The 23,896-nt window shown below is 37.5% G+C and overlaps 1 protein-coding gene across 2 annotated transcripts in view; it reads right to left on the bottom strand.

The window, feature by feature from the left end:
* The window catches only part of HECTD4 (HECT domain E3 ubiquitin protein ligase 4), a 73,188-nt gene extending 49,542 nt beyond the window's left edge, over positions 1-23,646 (bottom strand). For both annotated transcript variants that reach the window (XM_074159899.1, XM_074159900.1), the window contains exons 1-13: positions 23,476-23,646; positions 12,311-12,828; positions 9,647-9,736; positions 9,149-9,279; positions 7,303-7,411; positions 6,533-6,671; positions 5,520-5,690; positions 4,073-4,265; positions 2,516-2,677; positions 2,307-2,420; positions 1,260-1,400; positions 654-886; positions 57-202 (exon numbers count right to left, since the gene is read on the bottom strand). In XM_074159899.1, coding sequence (XP_074016000.1) covers positions 57-202; positions 654-886; positions 1,260-1,400; positions 2,307-2,420; positions 2,516-2,677; positions 4,073-4,265; positions 5,520-5,690; positions 6,533-6,671; positions 7,303-7,411; positions 9,149-9,279; positions 9,647-9,736; positions 12,311-12,828; positions 23,476-23,646 — 2,318 coding nt within the window. The remainder of the gene's footprint in view (positions 1-56; positions 203-653; positions 887-1,259; positions 1,401-2,306; positions 2,421-2,515; positions 2,678-4,072; positions 4,266-5,519; positions 5,691-6,532; positions 6,672-7,302; positions 7,412-9,148; positions 9,280-9,646; positions 9,737-12,310; positions 12,829-23,475) is intronic.
* Positions 23,647-23,896: the final 250 nt, after the last annotated feature.

The raw sequence follows: 23,896 nt of genomic DNA, 5'->3' as shown, positions 1-23,896 counted from the left end.
ATTTTCAAATAATCTAAAATCTAAGTTAAGTTTAATTTGAGAAAACAGATATTCACCTAATAGCCAGGCAAACCTCCTTCTGAATTTCAGAGCAAATCTGATCCCTTGGTGCCATCAGTAGCTGCCAAAGTAATAGGCCAGACCTTCTAACAATATCTCTGTTTCTTTCAGTTTGTGGGCTGAAGAAAAATTTAAAAACCACCTAAGAAAAATTAAACACAACAATATTAAAAACTTCAACATTGTTCATTTTAACTCATTTTCTGTAGTCAGCTTCTCTAACTATTTGTCTAGGTCACTAAAAATCTGAGAGTCAGAAACTGACTTTGGACTTCCAAAATTTGGGCTAGCACTTTAGCAAAGAGAGAAGCCCCTTCTCTTTTTCCACCCACTTGGGAGGAAAAATAAGGAAAAAAAAAGGAAGAAATAAGCAAGTAAACTCTCTGGATTTTATTTTAATCTATAAAGGTGGCAATTACATTTAAACTAGGACTCTTAAATGGCTGTATAAAATACAACAAAGCCACTGCTTGGTCAAATGCAACCGGGAAAAAATTAAAAACTAATAAAATCAAGTGGTCGCCTGCATTCTTAATTTTTTATTTTTTTTTTAGTGTTTATTGTGAAGAAGTACATTTAAGATGCCCTCATACCTGAAAGACAACAAGGATGCAGCGAATTATACAAGTATCTCCATTCACCATAGCTTTCTCCATAATGTCACAAATACTGCTGAGATGATGGGCTTCAATTGGATGTTGCTTGCCCAAAAAATTTGTTATGGGAAGATTGTTGCTGGCTGCAAGCAGGTTGAGTTGGTGGATACACATGGCACCAACATGGTGCAGTAACTGGTTAATAACCTCATTCGTGGTTGTTGCATCCCCTAGAAGAAGAAAAGCTGTTCAAATGCTGTCTATAAACACAGACTAGAGCACTAGCATTTGCTTCTAAAATGCAATATATCATCATCTCCTCTAACTTCAGGACACCCACCCACAAGATAAACAAAAGAATTACCCTCATCGCTTTTTTAATATGCTAAAGGTAGCAAGAATCTGCAAACTTCCAAACACTTACCGCTTCTTCCTTTCTTAAAGCAAAGATAAACCATGACCAATATTTATAAACAACCTTCCAAGAATGAACTCAACTTTTAATAGAAAGTTTCAGACGGTGGTTTCTGTATATTTATTCTACAATAATCGTATATTTTGCTTTCATTTTGTATAAGATGCTGACTTGTATGTTTACCTCACCTTTGGGCTCTGTGATGACGTGACTCACTCCCAGTCTCTGACAGACACAATGGAATGCCTGGTTCCCGGGATTACACCACTGATCAATATAATCATTAGAGCACGTCCATATCATGTTATTCATAGTATCGTAACAGGCACCTAAGAAAAGGAAAATATTTCACACATCAGATTTTATAATGTTTGTTAGAAAACGAGGATAAAGTATTTTTATAGTAGATATAAATCCAAATTATTTGCTTTAAAAGTTCTCTGCCACATCACAGCAATTTAGTAACAATTCATTGGAATGACAAACACTTGAAGGAGATTTCTTAATAAAGGAATGAAGCAAATGCACATCCCTTTTGATGTTTCAAGTAAATGTATAACAGGAACCGTTTCAGGCAAATACTCCAGTGCTCGTTATTTATAAGTACATCATATATATCATCCCTCCACAAACTTATCACACACTGCCACAGTGTCTAAACTAAAAATAGTTGTCTGGCATCAGATACTAGTAACTTCTAGAAAAAGTAGGAGGGAAAAAAGGTTCAGATTTATTTTACTACAGCCATCGACAATTAAGCACCTTAGAACTTGTTTGAAAGGCCTTGTGGTAAAAACATAATAGCTTTAATAAAAGTGATGGTTTGCACAGTGCAAGTGTTAAAAAAAAAACTTTAACTTAGAGACTTATCTCCTGAAAAAGCTTACAGCTACAAACACAAGCAGGTCCAACACAGTAAAAGGAAAGGGATGAGAGGATTATAGACACGACTGTTCTAGGATAGAGGCATTTACCATACATTAAAAGTTCAAAAATAACCCATTTGTCTACATGTTTCAAATGACTTGCAAGAGCAAGATACTGGAAATTCCTTCAGGGAATTCTGAACTTTCAAAAATGTTAAATTTACAGAATTTCACCACAGACACAAAACCCCACCAACTGCAGAGTTGCTTACCGCAACTGCAATTTAAAGTCCAGATAGGTTATTTAGAATCTAAGGGTTGGATAGGTCTAGTTCTGAAATATTCCCAGAAAAGACGTGTACTTCTTACCAAGTCCTGGAACTAGAGCACCACGTCCAAGTGAACTTCCTGCAGCATCAATGAGATCTGCTCGGCTTGTGAACTGCCCATCCGAAATATTGAACACCAAGCTTGAAGCAAGAACTACATAGAAAAAAATCTCCAATAAATTTCTGAGAAGTTTATTGTATATCAGAAAAACAGGGACTTAAAATCTGCCACAAATGTATATGACTTACTTTTTAAAGATGACAAAGCACTTGTTCCTCCAAAGAGTGAGCGTGTGGCAGAACTGCCTGATCCACCTGGGGGTGGGACCAACATCACCAAGTACGTTCCACATGTGTATATTGGAGTCTTCCTTAATACTTTCAGTGGCAGCCCACAGCTAGTGTTTGCAGCTGAAATATTAAACAGAAAAACACAACACAAACATGCATTTCTTCAGAACATTAAAAACTCGTAACAGGCAGTAAACAAGGCAAATTTTTATTTAGGACTTAAATGAATTTCCATATCGATTTATTTGAAGCTACATTTTGCAGCGTTTAGAAGTTGCTTTAAGAAGTCGTATATAAAGATGGCCTCACAATTGCACACATTCAGCATCAATCCTCGGAAGGACGCAAACAGTTTCACAGGTTATTTAAGTAAAGAGAACAGCTTAAAAATTAAAGACAGTGCGATGATTTAGGCTGGGCTGGCCACTAAAACAAATGACAGATGCTCTCTCTAGTTTCCAAACCAGGCAAATTAGGAGCCTAAATTTAAGTATAAACAAAACTGTTTTAAGAATTTATGGTAATAAACATACTGAAAGCAGTATCTTAGAGCCAAACAATCTTTTAACATAAAGAGATCATTTGAGATTCACTACGCATTTACTATTTTAAGTTCTCCTGCTCCCCACGAAATGTATACAGTCATAACGATCCAGCTCCTGCCACAGCTGATCAACACTTTGCTGAGCACTGACTAAAGAACCACCCAAGAATAACCACCACGTCTTCTTCTGTAGCACTCTAGTTGTTAACTGGCAAAATACAGCCTTTAAGATAGCTCTTCAAGCTAACTCTTTGCCAATTCCCTGCAAGCATATTTATTTCCTGTATAATTTATTTTTATGGAAATATCTTTAATTGTTTAAAATTGAAGAAAGAAACTCATGTACATATGAAGGAAGAAGAGAAGTAATTCAGGAAACCGAATGAAATCGTAAGACAAATCTTACAAAGCTCCACATCATCCTGAAAGCCATCAATGCTGTTCATTCACAACTCCCTAACTAACTTGGATAGTTTCAGCAAGCCCATAAAAGAATACCCAAATATTGTTCAAATTACCTCAAAAAAAGCAGAACTACCTCCAATTTATAATATTCAACTTAATCGCAAAACAATAGTTTCATTTTCTAAACTGCAGTCCTTTTTCACATAACGATTAGAAGCCCAGCTGAACTATCAGCAGATAAATGCAATTACCAGCTTGATCAAATGTGGCATAAAGCAGCCCTATAATTGAATACATGGGGGAAAAATGGGTGCTACAAGTATTATTCCTGGTTTGCATTCTTAAACTTTTCTCATGATCAATGCCTAATTTAGCAGAGGAACTCGTAATTGAAACATTAAGCAAAAGCTGCATATTTCAAACACTTATTTTGGGGAAAAAAGAAGTGCTTTTTTTTTTTTTTTTTTAACATGCCCTAAGACGTTAGCAATTACTAAAACCAGTAGAATATGTGTTAAGAAACAAAACACGAAAAATTACTGAGGGTCAGTAAAATCTCTTCTGACCTGCTTGGTCCTCTTTCAGTGTATTGGAGATTGTAGAGCCAGTGAGAGCAGCCAGTGTTGCTGACGGGGAGGCTCTGTACCTCGACAGCCTACTCAGAAGCATCTCATTTATACTCTTTGCAGATTCCCCCTCTTTTCTCATTAATATAATTCGTTCCTGTAGAGGATTTGCTATACATACACCATTTTCAACCTATTAAAATGAAGAAAAAACCCAAACTTTTAGGTATTGAAATCCATAGGAGACAGATTACCTTAATTGAACACTAAAACTGAACAATACAATACATCAAATAGGATACAAACATAAACCCTGCTGGCAGAATTTCTCACAAAAAAAAGTGTTATAAAAGCTAGACAGATGAGTATTAATTTTGTTTGTGATTTTGTGGTTCAATATAGTATCTCCTATTTTGTCTGTCCTCAAAGACAGAACTGCTTGTCATTATCTTATTTATGGAACTCTACTTAACATTTAACCTCTCTGTATTCTTAATGATGTTTAACTGGCAAGTTTTGTAAAAAGAGGCCTTTAAATCATTTGCCAGCCAAAAAGAGTATGTAATGATTTTTCTTAGACCGTAATCTTCAGGGAATATGTTATTAAAGAGTGCACCTCTTAATGAAGATAAGATCTGATTTACAGCATCAGGCATCTTCCGTAAGTTGTACTACTATAGCCTACCACTTCCAGCTCCATCATCCCACTAAGTCCAGCCGCTGTACAGCAGCTGCTGAGCAGATCCACAGCCATTGCACCCAAAGCTAAATCCTCATCCAATTTCAATTATCAAAACTAGAGGTCTATGCATTGCTGTAAGCTCTGTTATATATATGAATAAAATTTCAGACTGCGGTGCTTTATTGTTAAATTAAAATACACACTTGCATATACAAATACAAGCATGTATATATATATATCCACATATATAAGCCATTGAGAGAAAAGGAAGTTCAGACTACTGATACATTTCTCTAGACTTAATGTTTTGAAACGCATTTGTTTTTACACTAAAAGCAACAATTGTCGTTCAACATAAAAACCATCTTAGGCTATAAAATGCAGTGTAGACAAAACAATTGCATTTGTACCTTGTGCGACCTGATTGGCTTTTAACACAATAAAGCAGATCCACAGTAAACAATGCTTTAAATTGTAATACACTGAATTACTGTCCCATCATAAAGCTTAATTGCTAATTATAATAAAATACGTTTTATGTTACAAGACAATTCATACTGCTGGAGTATGATAATGATACATCCTCTGAAGATAGAGCTGAACAATAAACCTTCTGTTAAAAGTTAATTCGTAAATACATTACAAACAGCTATTCAGATTACACACATCAATACTCAAACCTAATATATTGATTTGATGCTGATATTTAATTAAGCAGTAGTCATGCTATCAACTCCAGTCATAGAAAACACATAATTTGCTTACTATAAGTTCAAAAATATCCATAAAAACAGAGTGGCCTTTTGGTGTTTTTTCATTGAGGCTGGCAGGAGACCAAATCCAGTAGAAATATGTACCATCTGAAGAAAGATGCACGGTAGTCATAGTACTGCCAACCGGGAAGTGATTTACCGGCATTGGGATTATCTGACATACCTACAAGAAAGACAGCATCTTAACATTTCTTATTTTGAAGTCTGTTCTTATGAGTATTAAGAGTGTACTTAAAAATAAATAAATAAATAAATAAATCAAGTGCAGTTAGCCCATAAGAGGCTTATTATTGAAGATAATAGTACTATTATATTTATTTGTTATGAAGAGCTATTCTATAATGTTTGCCAAATGGACCTACTGCATATAAAACAGCGTATATATATCTAAAAATTTAACATATCTAAAAATAAAAGGATCTTCTCCTCTCTAATGATTGAGAGCATACCCACAGTACCATAAGGAAAATATACACGCTAAAGAGCCATGTGCTTTCTGCAGCTTCTCTGAAACACTACTTGAAACTTTGGAAGAAAAGGAGAATCCAAACATTCTCAGTTTCAGGAAACACACTGGACAAAAATGCACATATCCAACCATAAAACCATGACATGAAAAAAACCCAAAGTAATCAAACTATCAATTTTTACAAAGGATGACAGTTGTTTACAAAACACAATCAGAAACAATACCTGAATTTTGTTACAGTAGAAGAATAATGAGCTGTTCAGGAAAATTGTTTTCAGTTTAAGTCAAAGTGCATTTTGCTATTGTTTGATTGTTTTATAATGTGACTTTACTATAGTCTAGCACTTACAATACTTCATAATACAGTACAGTGTAAGTCTTTGTATGCATATATACAGGTATAAACATATAGATACACATGCAAGGCAGTTTCATGAAGTAAGAAGAAACTTCAAAGGACAAAACTAATTAAAGCTAGAAATGATTGAGATTAATTAAGAATGCAATGGAATGAACATCCTAGCTGTTCCTTTTACCTGAAGGGTATGCTGATCCACAACCTGAAAAAGGGAGTGAGGCTTATTATCAAAAGAGACGGGCCGATGGAGAAGTTTGCTGTTGCCAAAAGCAACCCACCCCGTCTCTAGCTCCTCATTACGACAGTACACAAAACCTCTGGGAAAAAAAAAAGTATATTAAAACTCTTTAAAACTCTGTGTTATTTTTTGTTTATCTAAGAACAACTCACAACCACATTCTTGAACTTTGACTGAACTTGAATTCAAGTCAGCATAAGGCAACAATTTCTACTGTAAAATGCTTTAAGCATAACAAGCCTCATGACTTCCAAGCAGTAAAGAAGCAAGAAGGTACAGTGAGTCACATCTGCACTCATCATTTATATAATGAATGACATAATTAGAAAACAAATACTTACAAATTCAGCAATTGTACAACTATAAGTACAAGGTCATGAAACTAAAGTATATTTCTCTAAGTGTAAACCAACTTACTATGCAATAAAATAACATCTAAAATACAAGCTATTCTGCTAATATATGTCTTCACAGGAGGTCTGACTCGATGGCCTCCAGAGGTCCCTTTCAACCTAAATTATTCTACAATTCTAGAGAAAACATACTCAAGAAGAATTTCAGATAAGAATACAAAAACATTAAAATAGCATTTAATGAAAATGCATAATATGTCTAGTCATTACATCTACCATCTGAGAGGTTTAACAAAACAATAACTTTTTTTTTTTTAAACAGACCTGTGGAGTAGCAAATATTCAACTGTCACTTACCGCAAAGTACCATGTAATCCAGATCCTAATTTGCTTATTCCTCTGCCCACTGAATTTGTTGTGTAAAGATAGAGCCCATCTGCTGCAAGACAGCGCCCTAAGTCTGCATCTGAATCAGGAAGAAAGAATAGAGCAGAGACCTCCTCTGTCACACACAAAACTGGAAATTCTCCATGGTCATTACACTTCCCGTGGTTGCTACCACAGCAACTGAAAACCAACAGATGCTCATGACAGGTCAGAACCATTTTTTTCATATTGAATTTATTATTCAGTGTTCTAAGAGCTACTGTAACATAGTCATTCCTTTTTACATTAGTTTCCCTACATTTCTTTCAAGGCTTATGGAGATGCCCAGATTACACCTCACTCACAAGAATACTAGGGCTATTTAAATCTCCTGCCACTGCAAAATAAACTTAACAAGAATTAGGTGCTAGTCACTCAGCTTCTCTTTGGAGATAATAAATGACATCAGCATTGTTTTTTCATGATTCAAATGTACATCATCCATTTCTGAATAATTTCTTTTTCCTGTGTTGTGTTCTCATTTCAGTGTTAAAGACCTGTACTTGGGTGTTATGGCCCAAGCTTCTGTGAAAAAAAGCCCCAAACAGTAATTTTGAAGGGGCTTTTTCTGCACACTATTCAAAACTATAAATACAGTAGGAACTAGACTAGCATACCCAACCGTGCTTAGGAACTATTCAACCAAACTCATTTCAAGTGGAAAATTCCTTCACTCAAATATAAACCACCTTGAGTATTTGCTATTAAATGCCTTCAGAATGACGCAGAGGAGCAGAAGACCATTCTCTTCTGGTTTTGCAACAGGTAATGCTGTTCAGAACTGGCAGCAAGATAAGATACAAGCAAGGCTCATGACTATGCAGGCCTTTCTGCTCAGGACCACTGGTACAACACCTGTTAACAAGGAAGGAATAATCTAATATTGAGCATTGATCTAATTTCTGGTACAACTCTGTGCTTCCCTTAAAGCTCATAAGCAGACCCACTTCTCAACACTTCAACGAAGACAAAATGTATTTCAGACATAGTTTTGTCACTCACAAAGTAGTCATTATTAGCAATCAAGATGGGACACAAAAGGCAAAGCCTTCTAACAGGGATGTCAATAAACCAGTCCAGTCAACCTATTTAAGTTCACAGAATCTGAACAGTCCGCCAGGGAAAGAAAAAAAAGTCGTCACTCTCATAGCAAGAAAACCTCTTCGAAATATAGATATTGCCAATAAGTTTGCAGATAGCCTAAAATGACAACTCAGATTTGTAAATTCCTATGGCTTGCATTAAACTTAATGAGGTGTCATCCAAAAAAAAAAAAAAGCCATCATAAACACACCAGACTTACGATTTAGCCTCTTATTTTTAATATTAAAGAGGATAATTTTTTCTAACTGATGCCCAAATCAGCTTTAAAAAAAGCAAATAATTTACATACCTAGTTAATGAGAATAGGTATAACAAACCAAACAATGTAAACAACTTAGTACTCCTGTAAATTAGGTCCAGGTTTTGAAAACTTTAGTTTTGAATGCACAGACTAAGACAACAAAGTACCCAGACAGTTGCTGCCCTCCCCCTCTCATTATATATCAGGCTTCGAGACAGTCCTGCGATGCCCCGTTCTCTCTACAGATGGTCCTTCTAAACCCATCAGCTTTCGGTTATTTGATATGTACTGTACTTGCTTTTACATTACTTCCAACAGAAAAGGAGAAATCCTTTCCAACTCTAAAGCTTTACATTAATTTTTAAACAATTACCACCTCTAAAAAGCATCTTGTCCTCCCCTGCTAATACTGACAGTCATGAAATAATTCACCTTTATTTTCACTGCTGGAACTACTGTTGGCATCAGGTGCAGGTAACATGTCTTCAAAGCCCCAAGACACTATATGCTTTCCTCCAAGCAAACACGAAGGTGATCCAGGTCCTCCCTCCAAAAGCAGCAACCTTTAAGTAGAAAAATAAAGTACGATGCATAGAGAACAGTGACAGCAAAAATTAGCTAAATCAAAAGTAAAGGTGAAGTATATTTTAAAGTAATTATTCTCTGTCAGAGTTCATAAGCCACTTAAAGGAATCATCAATATTTAATAAATAAAAAAAAAAAACTTAACACCCAAAACCAATTAGTAGATCCTTTTAAATTTGACTTTCTAACGTCTTCCTTCTGCAATTGACTAAATTTCGATCTTTCCTAGATCTTTCAATAACTCTAAAGCCTTTTAATCACATTTAAAGACATACATCTGTAAATGCACTTACACATTTTCAGAGCTGATGTAAAAATGCTACAAATAGAAAAGTCACTACAAACCTGTATAATACATCAGCCACAGGCAAGGATCCTAGATCCGTCTGTTTCTGTAATAGATGCACTGTATGAACAAAGGTTTTCAGCGACCCTCTAAAAGGATAAGAAAAACATGAATTAAAGATGTCTATTGAAACAAGACTGAATACAGACAGACAACAGCATCTATGTAGAATATAATATCCAGTACCACGAAGAGGGAATATCCAAGATATGTCATCAAGCTTCTTTTCTAATTTGCATTTCTTTTCTGGATGATTTTCATTCTTTTGTGGAGGAAGTGAAAAGAGGAAGAAAGGGTAACATAAAGGAAGAATGCTGGCAAACTGTCCATCTAAATCGCACTATCTTTTTGGAAGAGGATGAAGCCCCACGCAGGTAGGGAGATCAGCAGGCATGGCTGACACAGAAACCAGGCAGAGTCCTAAACAACATGTACAGTAAAGGCAATCCAGGCACATGATAAAATACCTCAATCTTGCATCTAATACAGACAGCTACTTTCAATATTTCTTGTAGCTGATTAATCGTATTTAGATCATCAAATACAATCTGCGGGTCTTCCTGGGGTTGAGCCAAAGTATTAGTAAGAGCTGCTGCAGACATAACTAGAGATGGCTTTCTGGACTAAAATAGAAAAGAGCACAGTAATTAATTTATTATCGAGTGTGATTACTTTTGCTTCCAAACACAAATTTGGAAGCCCTTCCCCTTCTGAAGTGAGGCATTTAAATGTATATAAGGACTAGATACTTCTGAAGACAAAATTAAACCTAAGTAGAAGTTGTTTCTAATCTTGCCTAAAAGTGTGTTACTTTAAAATGTTATTGTGATATTTACAAACAGATGGGGTTTGTAACTCTAATTATAATCCTTGTTCATTCATAAGTTGAATACTTCTTTAGAGAACCTATAAAGTCTGTACGTTAATGTAGTGGAAGATGCCTGGTTTTTGTAGAAATAAAGACATATAAAAGTCTAAAAATACATTTTTCAATTTCTATTTCAAGGTCAGGGTATTAGGAAGAAGTCAATTTCTAAAAGACACGGTGGCTTTCTTTCCAGGCCTAGCTACATAGGAGAATCTTAACTGCGTCTCAGACATGATAATAGCCCCTTATGAATTGATTTCTTCAAAAGCATGATCAATTGAAGAGATCCTTTCCATGCACTCTGCTGAACGCAGCCTTTTGCTTTCTGTCACACATGGTCAGTCTCAGCTCCTTAACTGTCTAACAGCACCTCCTCCTCCAAACCCCAAACCCTGTTTTTTTCCCCACTGTCATTTTCAGCTGTATGCTCTCACTGATAAACCTCAGCTTGGAGAAAACTGACACTCAATACTTCAAAGCACCTCAATTAATTATTTAAAGCAATATTCACCCTACTGTTTTATTCTTAGCAATATAAAGCACCAAAGATTGCAACTAGGAATCTCAGTAATAGTCTAATTTTGAAAGCTTTTTCTTCATAATGGTACACAACATATGACTTACACATTTAAAGGAAAAATGCAAGGCTTTCATAGGTGAAGAAAGCATGTCAGGATATCACAACTCAGTAAGCAATGCAAGACAGATTTGCAAAGAAAATATACGATCAACCTTCATTTCAAAAGCTGTATTTGAAATTTAGCTCTTTTACAAATTCAGCTGCAAAAGAACATCCCATACTTCCTGAAAATTGACATCTGGGGAAAAATAAATGAGATCATGTTTATCAAATCCAATTTGTCTGAGTTATGTTCAAGTACATTGCCTTTTAGATAAGGCAGTTGGCAGTGCAGAAGAGTTTGCCACATACAGTAGATTTCTCATTGACTTCATTAGAACAAGTACACTAGAAATTAAGTGTTTTTCATTTCAATAAACCTTTTTCTAAACCAAATCATGACATCTTCTGAGAACTTCAACATCTTATATCACAGTTAAACTTGACAGACAAGACGGCAATCTGAGAAACATTAAAGCCAAGATTTTCAAAAGGCAACCAGTGACTTTAGATCCACATTCACAGGGCTTTGCAGAAGCTAAGTTTTGTATGCTCCCCCCACTCTCCTCAAGCCCCATCCCATAAAAAGTAAGTTTTTATTAAAAGCTATAATGGCCATTTCATCCTCAGGCACCTGATGCTGTGCTAAACCAATGCAGGGCATAGGATAGTTCATCCTACAGTGGTTGAACTCTTCACCAGCAATGAAGTGAAAAAAAACGCCTCCACGTGTTTCACAGTCAACACTGAAATCTGAAATGAAATGCCCTGGAACTTGGCAGTAATGCCTTCTACAGCCAAATGAAGATGCATAAGCTACAGGACTAAAGGGGCAGTACGAAGGGAAAAGTGAGACAACTTTCCTCCATGGTAAAAACATTTGGAACCATTACTAGAAGAGACCACAGCAGCAGAAGCAGCAACATTGCACAAGAGGCATTTCTAACCCAGATGCTTCTGCTTTTACATACGCTAAACACACGCAAAAAATAAATGCTTAGCTGATCAGTTCCGCCCTTTCCACACTAATATTTAAATATTAGAAAGAAAAAGACTACAGTAAACCAAAAATTAGTAACAACAACAGGGTCACATAATTTTTGATTCTTATGTTTAAATATAAACACTTACTACCAGTATCAACCACAACATGTCATTTTAGTACAGTTTCCTTACCTTGCACAAGCCAAGGCAACTAGGGCGGCAGCAGCATTTTCTTTTTGCTTATACGGAATCTGTTGGCCTGAAGCAGAAGTGTCTTCCAGCCAGGAGCACAGCAAAGACTCTATCCCATTGAGACAGTCAGCTGGTTCCTTAGTCAAACTCAAAGGCTGGCAGTCTCGAAGGCAATTCAATAGCACCTCAGCGGTTATGTTACAGAGAGAAGGGTCTGTTCTACTTTGAGACTGAATGAGGGGAAAGACCAACAGAAGCCCCATCCGTGAAGTAAACGGTGCCTGCTCAGGCTGCTGTAACAAGCCTTGACGCTTGAGCAAGGCCAGTGCTTCTTCATCGCCCGAGCTCTCCCGGTCGTGCTGCTCCTCCAAGGCAAGCTGGCGCTGGGCGTTCCAGAGTCCACGCAGAGCGTTGAGTCGGTACTCCAGCAGCCGAGCGTAAGCATTGCTCTGGTTTCCACACACAGATCGTAAGCGCTCAGCCAGCTCCGTCGGATTCTTGGTCTCAAATGATAATATCTGAAAGGAGGGAAAAAGTTGGTATTTATATAGGTTTTCCTTTTCTTAAGGGGAAAAAAAAAAAAGGTAACATATGCCTGTAGTATGATTTCTAGATCACCTGTCCTCTACAACGCATCATGGGATTACTTTTTTTAATTTCTAGGCATGGATAAAGTTACATTGGAGGCCAAAGAGCACGCGAGTAGAATGGAGTCTGTTATCGTTGTGTCAGCATTGTCACTGAAGCCTGGGCTTGGGGGTTGCTGACAGAATTTTAAGCTTTCAATCGTGATGCTAAAACAACAATAATATAGATTGCAAGGAAAAATACATATGAAATAGTGTCTTTGAAAATAAAGACTCGCCTCCCCTGGAGCATTTTTTTTTTTTTTTTGTAATCGAGACAATTTTGCTGAGAACTTCAAAAGGACTGAGGGGGTGGAAGGTCCCAGGGGCTGAGTTTAGAGCCCTTCTATGGAAATTAATACGTCAACAATATTTTGTATGAAGATTGTATATATTCTAGTTTAGAGCTTCTCAAATAAACAAACCAGTTCTCTAAAATGAACCAAGAGTTTTGTTATATGCTCTCCCTCCCCTGTTTTTCCCTCCTCGATTTTACCATATTGCACTTTGCTACACCTTTCTCAAAATATTTCCAGTTGCTGCCACAATTTAAAAACCTTAAAGTCTCATCACCATTTCAGACAGAAGAAAGAGGCCTTTTTGGCACTTCTAAGTAAAATTGGAGACAAAGCTGGAACAACGGAAAACAAGTAGACCATGACAGAAAGAAACATTTATGGGTTAGTACCAGCCCAGTACTTGAAAGAACTCAGAATTAAGTAATTTAGAGACAACTTTTCTCCCTACAGCATACAACTACAGTTGAGATCAGCGAAGTCACTTAAGCTACGGCAACCAAGGAAATCAATGAGCCAGACATTTTCTGATACTTTGGATCCAGTGTCCAAAGGGCTTCTGCCTGCACGTCACGCTGCCTCATCTCACCCACCCACAAGCACACTCTCTTTGGCCCATCGTTATTCTGCAAAGCTGTCCTTCCCTCAATTAAAAAAAAAAGGAGGAAGGAGGGGAATGTGAGAGATTAAGAGATGCAATGGGTAATTTCATACAGGGTTGTAGGTTTTTTCTATTTTTAATTGTAGGCAGCAGTCATACAGAATATGAAATAGACGTTTATGTCTAATTGTAGAATTTGGAACAGCTTGATAAAATGCTTCAGGACAAATCACATCTGCCATTTCTACAAACACCATTACTAAAGTCAATGAAACAGCTTTCAGTAGAACACTTATCATTAGTGTCATGAAAAGTTTGCTTTAAAGTAATTCACATAATAATTACCCTTAAATAGATGTTAGTATTGAGCTCCCTAAAACTCAAGAATCTCTTTTAATCAATTTCTTCAAAGAGATTAAGAATATTAATCCCTAAACCATATATTATACATTTAAAATAACTACCTCATATTAATTTGTGTTCTATTATCTCCAAAAGACGTTTAATTGTTTTCTATTATAGATGCAATCTATAACTTTCTAAACTGCTTTGCTTTTGACTTTCTTGAACTAAACTAAATCAACTTCATCTGAAGGTCTGAGTAGGCATTTGCACTTCCAGAAAAATAACAGGATATTTCGAGAAAAGTATAAGGTCATCTACAGGAGTCTTCAGAAAATTTTGTTAGGCTGTTTTCCTCAAAAGACATTTTACTGACTAGAGGCAAATACTCAGAGCTATCTCCAAAAAGGAGCTTCAAGACCAAATTTTCACTGTGACTGGCTGTGACAACCAACTTGGGAGCTTTCAGGGTTCAGACACGCTCTTAAGGTCTTGCCGCACTGGTTCTCACTGGTTAGCAAAACACACCTGCTTCTAACCCAACACTAATGACAGCTTCACTTGGTCCATGTTATATATATATTGCTTCCCTTTGGAGAGCCGAAAGACTTCACAAAGGAATCACAGCCCTTGCCAAGGTTTCCTCAGCACACTGACTACAGTTTTCTCATATCTTCAGGCAAAGCTTGTTATCTTGAAGCTATCTGAAATCAAAGCAGATTAAAATAAAATGCAAGAAAAAACCCCACTACATTTATTCACAAATTCTGAAGTAGGCAATACAACTACCAGTGTTTATAAAAGACAGGTGAAGAAAGGAAATAGAAAATCTATGCTAAAATGACTCGTACTGAGACTGAATCAGAAAGGTCTTTCCCATCCTTTATCCAACTGATTTACTGCAGACCTCCCTGGCACATGGCTGTCAGAGCCTGCCATTCCGAACACCTCTCGCCCGAGGCTGCGTCCACAAGAGAGGGTTTCTTCAGGCTATAAAAGCTGGTGTAGTCTGCCAAATCTCCCTTTTTAAATCCCCCAGCATAATTTAATCCTCCCCCAAATTAGTTTATTCTCTTCCTATCCAGGAGATCTAACCATTCTCTTTGTTAAAATACACACAGATTCATTTCCCTGCAGATGCACATGTCCGTTACTCAAGCTGTCCTCTCCAATACTTCATTGACCAAAACTATCCCTCATTTCAGCAAGCGTAAGAATCCCTTTCCCCCTGCCTCCTTGATGTCTCAGTATTTACACTTGAGTTTGAGCTCTGATTTAGGACTGATTTCCAGCATCCTTTTAAGTGGTATTTGGGCACCTTGCCTCGGTATTTACCTAAACACCACTTGGGGAGATCTTGGAAGCAGACAACCAAAAGTGAGCACATCACAAGCAGCCACCTGAACCAGTAAATAATCAATGACTTCGCAGCACCGATCATTTCTGACTGCCAAGGCTCAAACAGAATCTAAGAGGATGAAAAGGATGGAACAATCTCATTGCTTTGCCATAAAACCAAAGTATCTCCCGACATCTCAAAAGACAACCTCTAACAGAAATGGCAGCTTGACAGTAACACAATCAAGCTAAAAACACTAACAAACATATGCTTAAAGGAAGAATACTAAACACAATCGGAACGTACAGTTTATATTCAGAATTAGCAAAAGATAACTAGACAAGCTACAAAAATAATGCTGATTAATATACTGTGAAAACAAGAACATGAAAAAGATGCTCAGTAGCAGTTAACAGTCATTTTATAAAGACAAATGTAAAGAGAATTGAGAGAAAATTTAAAGTCTGTCTACTTTATGTACACTGTTAGTCTTAAAATAGTCCATTTTCTGCTTTTAGATAAGACATATTAACATTTTTCTTGGGAATAATCAATAATATTAACAAAACCTGCTCCTTTATAATAGAAATGTAAGGTTTTAAAGAATAACTTCTAATGAACAACAACAAAAAAATGCAGTGTCAGTGCAAAAAGTGTAATTCTAATATAACCAAGTAATTCTATTGTAAATTATAATGTAACCAAGACACTAGAATTAGGGGAAGAAATAAAACAACATTGCTTTTTAAGAAGATCTCTTTCTAAATCTGATTTTGTAAGTAGGGTAAACATCACATTGACACTTTTTTTGCAAATGAGAAACCTATTCTTCAGTCACACTGAAATTACAGCTCATACACGGTGACTGTGATCATTATCTATTTTCCAACTTTGTCTACTTCTACTTAGCAAAAACTACCTTTGAAAAGTTTTGATTTTTAAAGTCTCATACTTAACAGTCTGAAGTTACATTTAAATAAAAACTGTTATTAAAAAGTTTGTCACTATTTTAATTTTGCAGTATCTTTTCCTTAAATGTTATTTCCTTGTTTAATATTTTAAAGAAATTTTAATAAATATTATAATTTGAAAATGGTTGATCTGAAGTTCAATCGCTCTAATTGGTCACTGACATCTTTTTCAACATCGAGAGGCAAGAAAGGTACCTAATTTTAGATCATCAACTATGGGGAGGATGTCATCTTTCCTGCTGCAGTCACTGGCATTCACTATTATTAGGGTAAAGTGTTTTTCCACTGATAGTAAATACCGGACGTACTGCAATTAAGACACACTAATCTACATGAAGAGTTGTAGCCTGAGGTTTTACGACCACATTAAGTAAATTTAGAATTGAGCTGCCACTAAAAGGCAGCTTTCTCCTCTGGCTAAGATTTCTGCCCCCTTGTCCTCTTCAGGCAGCAGGGCCTGGTTTTTGGGGTCGGGGTTTTTTTTTGTGTGTGTGTGGGGGGGATGAGTTTTGTTTAATGCTTTTTGTTTAGTTTTTTTTAAGCTAGATTTTTGGTTTTGGTTTAGACCAGTTCCCCCGTATGGAACAAGAGGTAGAACAGAAAGAAGTAGAATGGAAAAGAAAGAAGAAAATGCATGGCCAATGACAGACGTGAACAAGGACTTTTTGCAATAGCCCTCCCAGTGTTCTAGGTTACACAACACTGAGGCTGAACACGCTGGTTTCATTGATCAGATTCAATTCTTCTACACAGGGAACTGATGAGCAAGGAAGCTGTTCAAAGGTGTATTTTTTCCTAAAGTTACATATTGCAAGTGAAAGCTTTTAAATCTCCAAAATAGCATTTAATTCTTTCTCTACATAATTAAATTGGCTAAACTTCACGCATAAAGAGAACAACTTCTTGAAGATGGTGGTACATTTACCAATATCAATTAGATGCGTAATACCCCCCTGAGTATTAAATAAGTATTATTGCCACCTCACAGGAGGAACAAACTATACAGAAAACCAGAAACAACCTCAAAATCATCAGATATCTTTACCAGCAGCATGAAAAAAATGTAACTACGTTACTTTCAACACCACAGTAGAGCTATAAGGTCATTCCTCTTGTACCACAGAGTTAACATACAGGGAACACCACTTGTTTACTTGGTTCATCTCTAGAAATACAAATAAAATTATGTAAAAAAGACTGCATTACAATATTTATAGATTATTCTATAAGAGAAATACCAGAGTTGACAGCTTTAAGGTATCCTGAAAATTGAAATACACATCAAAATTTAAACTGTTCCCATAAACAACATTGTATACATACTCCTGGTCCTCCACTTTCTGTTGCTCTGCTGGGTAATAGCATTTCTGCTTATGGCAATTTCTGAAGACACACAGTAGGAAGCTGTCTTAGTGCAAACACTGCCTTGATTTCTTTTACAACATTTTTCTAAACGCTCTATAAGGCTTTTTGTTTGATACGCCCATGTGTTTGTAAAACAAACATGTGCAAACATTTTCATCCCAATGTTTTAGATATTGAAATTTTATAGGTTCTTAGGAGCTGCTGCATACTTTACATTATGCTTTTATTGTGGCAGTTGAAAACTACAAGTTTCAAGACTGTTCTGATTTTTTTCTGCTCCAGGAAATTTTAACCGTATCACCTTGTTCAAAGCCTCTACTGATTCATAATCTTGTATGTAACAGCACAGCTTTTTAACAACTCAGCTAAAAGCACGAACTATTCTCCCTTGTGAAAGCATTAGAAACCTAATTACTTGCTCAGAAATACTAAGAAACCTGTATCTTTTACTGCATACACAGTATTGTACTAAATTTTTTTTTTGTAACTGTACAAATTTACCAAATAACCTTGATACCTGAGATGAATTAGAGCACAGGCAAGCTGTAAACACATACCAAAAGAATGCTATAAAAGCAAGTGCTATTTCTTTGTTCATGAGTTTTTTAAAATATTTCTCTGGCTCTTATTTAAGTAGCGGATGAAAATGTCTGTGAAAGGTGAAGAACAATCTTTGTCATTTAAACATCTGAGAGTGCAGATCACTGAACTAATCAGCTGCAACTGGTAATAAGAACTACATTTGGGAAACGTTTATAAAATCATCCTTCAGAAGTTTTCTACTATTTCTCTACTAGGATAACTAAAATACGACTTTAAAAATAAAAAGCCAAGAAGCACGGTAGTCCTTATTATAGAAGTTTAATAAATTCAACAGGTCATTTTATGACTACTGATGATAACAGCAACAACTCTGCTGGAGATTAAATCACATTAATATTGGTGGTTTACGCAGATTATCTAATGAAAGTGATCTCAAAAGGAAAGAGAACAAGATTTCAGAGACCTCTCAGAAGGCAAGTGAGAGACTTACAGTGATGCCTGAAACAACGCCATCAACTCCTGTGCAAAAGTAACAGCCAAGGCTCACATTTGTACAGTTATCTTCCTACACAGAACTAACTTCAAGAACTACCTTCACCTGGTGTTAGTCTGAAAGCTATAAACACTCTCCAAGACCAGCACTGGAGTGTATTTGAAATGAAAAGGGATGCCAAAGGCAGGACTAGGAATGTTACAAGCCTGACACACATGCCTGGGTCAGCAGTCCCCAAGCTAGAGGTCGTAACACCAAGAAGGGTCATCCACTTAGTAAAAAGTCAATTGTTTATGCTGGCATTAGGGATTTTTATCTTGACAGAGGTGAAGCTTGTAGATGGAAGTAAGGTCACAACCAGAAAGATTTGGGAAGCGCTGACCTAGATAATTACAAAGAGCTACTCTCTCCTTCAGCAACCAGGGAAAAGTAACAAAACATTTCTGCTAGTCTGTGAGGAAAGTGGGTGAAAGCTTCAAGTTTAGCAGATACCTTCAAGTCTAAATCATTTTGACAGAAAACACAAGTTAGTCAAGGGATCAGCACATCCTGTTAAAACAGCACCGGACTTCAGTTGTTTAAATTCTTCCTAGAGGGCTAGCCCAGACCATACTGGGAGAAGAGGAAACAGTGGTATCTCTTACTCTGTCCTACAGTAAAAGAGCCTGACAAGAGTCAAAACATGAGGACAGATACATACATGATTCAGACAGCTATTGAGGTAGGAGCTACGCTTTTAGCTTCTTGTTAAAAATGGATTAAAGAAAAAAAAAAAAAAAAAATCAGTACTTAGAACTTTTCCAGGCTATACAGGAGAGTAGCAAGAACAGCTATCCAAGTGACTATCATCTCTGTTAGACTGTTATGTAAAACATAGAGTGCTTATGAGTTAAGCACAGTGACACATAAGGTTGCTCTACTTTATACTGTGACTACGTATCGAAGATTTGTCTTTCTTCCCACTTATTGCCTTGTGGAAAAAAAAAAATAACTGAGCCTATCACTAGTTAGCTGAAAAATTGCCGATGCTGCAAATTTAAAACTAATGAAAATACCAGATGGAAATTTGAAGATCAGAAAGAAGGCCTCCTCAAATGGAAGGATTGCAACAGGAACGTACATCAACCAAACTGCCTAGAAGCAAGCAAATGCTTCTTTGCCATCGGTGGCTATGTTGAAGTCTATGTGAACAACCACTGTTCATTCCTGCCCTTCTTACTACGTTAACAAGGGTTAACACATTAATTTATATTGCTGGCACTCTTGTAAATCTCAGCATGTCAACTCTGGTATACTGGGAGATTAAAACTACACAGTTTAAGGGACCTCCACCTTCAGATCTATCTCTTGCCTCACTCCCAGGGATTACTGTCTCTGGGAAAGACTTTTGATAGAGAGGATTCTGGAAGTGCCGCAGTTTCCACTGTGGCACATTAAAGAGCAGCTCATCTTCCATTAAGGGGTCCCTCCTGTGCAGGCATTGACATCCAGGGCAGAGTCCGGACAAAATGTCATGGCAACATCTTCAGTTGTTAGTCACATAAGGTTGTCTCCAAGAAGCAGAAGACTTTGCACTTTGAAAGTTATTTCTCTGTATGAAAGGCTTTAAAATAAGAGTGCAAAGGCTTGCATAGTTGCTAACTAATCTAGGTCTCTTTTGACTGGAAGATTTTATTGAGAAACCCATAGCAGGGGCAGCTTTCATATGCATATCATTACAAAATTCTATCAAATAAAAAACCAAAAGTGCCTCCTTTCTTTTTATCTTCTTTATTCTTTGTAAATACACTGATTGACAGTCTAAGAAGTTGGTATACATCATTTACATCACACAAAAAATAAAAATAAAACAACACAGCCCCCCCTCTTTAAACCCAAAGGTACTCGTAGAATAAGTTACCATCACATAAAAGAGAATGTTAACACTTTTGTAACCTACAATTAAGGAAAAAAAACCCAAATTATATATATTTATATATGTGTGTGTATATATTAAAACAATAAAGTAAAAGTTGTATGGGAGTCAAAACAACAAAATAATAAATCTCCGTAAGTCTTTCTTGGCATAATACCAGTATTCTAACATTTTTTCCACTGCTTTTCTTTTTATAAGTAGACAAAACTTTTGAACAGGACAAAAACATCCAAATACACTGACATTATTCACCAATAAGCTCTTTAAAGGGATATTTAAGCAAAACAAACCAGAATAATACTTCCCCGCTAAAAAAATATCAGTTTAAGTATACTTCATTTTTTAATGAAGTATGTCATACCAGAAATTCAGTCAGGGTTCTGACCACCACTGATGAAGCACAAGAAGTGTATTAAAGAAGTTTACTAATCAAAGAAGCAGCTGTAGCATCTCCTACCCTTGTCTAATAACACATGCCAAGAGACTTCTATTTGAACCATTTTCAAATATATTTATTACATTGCAAGTAGGAGTAGAAACAGTGCAAATGAGCTATTCAGTGTATTAGTCGATTGGATGGCCACACTTCATTAAGATGCACGCATCTATTTCTACAAAATGGCTCCTCAAAGCCGTTCCAGTTTACCAAGGTAGCCCTTTATTTAAAAAGAGACAGAAAAAAGTTGTGAGCTAAGTAATTTATATTCACACCACTTGTAATTTCACTTTTTTTTTAAACCGTCCCCCCTCAATACCAAAAAATGTAACACATTTTGTGAAGATCTGAAAAATAAGTCGCTTGATCATCAATTCTTCCAGTGGAAAGAAATAAAATGTTGCAATATTCTGCAAGTTAAGACTATAAATCAAAATAAGCACCTTAGCAAAAAGTCTTATTTATTAATTTATTTTAGTGGTTCACAGTGCAAACATGCAGAACAGAAAAAAGAAACCTCTGGAACAGGAAAAATTATGTGAATTAGCAGTACTGGATTGCTGAAATAGTCATTATAAAAGTGTCATAAAGGACAAGACACAGCAACACTAATTCCATCCCTCTCTCTGCCAAACAATTATAGTTTCATAGGCTTTCCTAACACTAACAAAAAATTCTCCAGAGATACAAAATGTTTGTCAAGTGAAGCTATGTGTCAAGTTTCATGCTGGAACGTACTTCTGGTCTAGCTTGCAAGATCTTAAAAATAAGGTTTGGCTTGGGTTTGTTTTTTTTTTTTTGTTTTTTTTTTAAAAGGATATCCTCCATTATTATGATATAACACGAATAATGCTGTGGGAGCATGTATTTTTCTAATACAGTTATTAGACTCAATGCTGCTTCTAGAACTATGTAATGGAATCGAAATATTTTCTTGAATACCAGCTGCATTGAATGCCAGGGTGGACTCTGATCACAAGGGAGAATCATTCCATGTTTATACACATAGAGATAAGTCATCCACCTTAAAAAGTCTCTCTTTTCCTGTTCATGTGATATTTGCCAACATCCATTTCATGGGAGCAGATAATATTCCCATCCCAATCCCCAGTGCCATATCATATAAAAAAGAAAATGCATGTTCAGCAAAAAGAAAATAAAAAATCTTTCCCTAGATAAAGCTGTAGGAAGTTTTCATAAACACCATAAAGACTTCACATCACAAGGCGAGCAATGATGTTGTCAGAACTGCAAGCCTGGCTGATGGGTTCTTCTTAGCAACACTCCAGTCAGCAGCCAAAGCCTCACTAAAGGGTTTTGCGGCCTAAATGCCTGTGACCTAACATAGCACAGAGATAAAGCTCCTGCTGAACCATCCCCACTCAGCTCCTCTGACAAAGACCCTGTGTCATTGCAAGCCACATTGCTGGAGAAGAGGGCGGGGTGAAAGAAGAGAAGGGAGGCACATAGGAAAGGGGAAAAAAAAAAAAAAAAAAAAGGAAAAAAAAAAAAAGCAGCCTACAAAATAGATGCAACCTACAACCCGTGACATTCAGTCCTTCACTGTCTCCTCATAAAACAGCTGTACCATCTGCCTGCAGTCAAAACCACCAGCAGTTTTGAAAAGGTAAAAAGCTGGAATGAAAAGCTCATCTGCCCCCCTGGCTCTTTAATAACGATCACTGTCAACAGCCTAAATACAACACCCGGACACCCCAGTACCCTAAGCATCTTATTGTAAGGCTGATTAATTGCAAACCCTCTAGAAGTAACAGCAAAAATATACAAAACCATAAATAAAAATAAATGAACCAAAGGCCACCTTGAAGTACACAAGCACAGCTCGGATTTCCTAACCCTACTGATTCAAAACAAGGAGGTAGCATCAACACTTCATCCTCCATCTTCACTAGCGCCTCACCATCCCCCTGCCCGGCTCCACTTTCATCATTATTTGAATTAAATTATATTAACTTAAAATAAGTAGACTGCCTCAATAGCAGTTGGTTCCATACCCCCAGATCTTTCACCCTGCATCCGCATCCACCATTCTGCATCCCGGCCCTCCCATCCTCCTCTAGTCATTCTCCCTGCGCCCCCCCCTACCATACCACCATCCTCCTCGCCTCAGGCCCCCACTGCCACTGTCCCTCCTCCCCCGAGGGCACCCCCCTCACCAGCCCCTCGCCCCTACCCCCGTCCCTCCCCTCAGCCCGGGGGGCCGCGGGCCCAGCTCACCTCCAGCTCGGTGTCGCCGGGCTCGGCCACCCCGATGATCTCGCTGGGCAGCTCGGCCAGGTCGGTGACCCGGATCAGCCCGTCGTGCAGGAAGATGGTCTCCTCCTTCACCGACAGCCACTGGGCCGAGTCGGTGGCCGCCGCCGCCGAGGCGCCCGCCGGGGACCCCATGGCGCGGAGGGCGGGGGGGCTCCGCAGGGCTGAGGCGAGGCGGGTCCCGTTACCCCCCCATGGCGGGGGCAGGGCGGGGGCAGGGGGGTCCCCAGCGGCCTGAGTGCCCGACAGCCGGAGCGCGGTGGGGAGCAGCGAGGAGCGGCGCGTTGCCACCGCGGCGCCAGGGGAGCGGGGACCTGCGGGAGCCGCCGTGCCCGCCCGCAGCCACCACGTCCCGCTCCCTCCTCACACACACAGGTGACAGCGC

The sequence above is a fragment of the Numenius arquata genome, chromosome 16 (assembly GCF_964106895.1).
Source record: "Numenius arquata chromosome 16, bNumArq3.hap1.1, whole genome shotgun sequence".
In the NCBI taxonomy this organism is placed as follows: domain Eukaryota; kingdom Metazoa; phylum Chordata; class Aves; order Charadriiformes; family Scolopacidae; genus Numenius; species Numenius arquata.
This window is presented reverse-complemented; position numbering and strand designations above follow the sequence as displayed.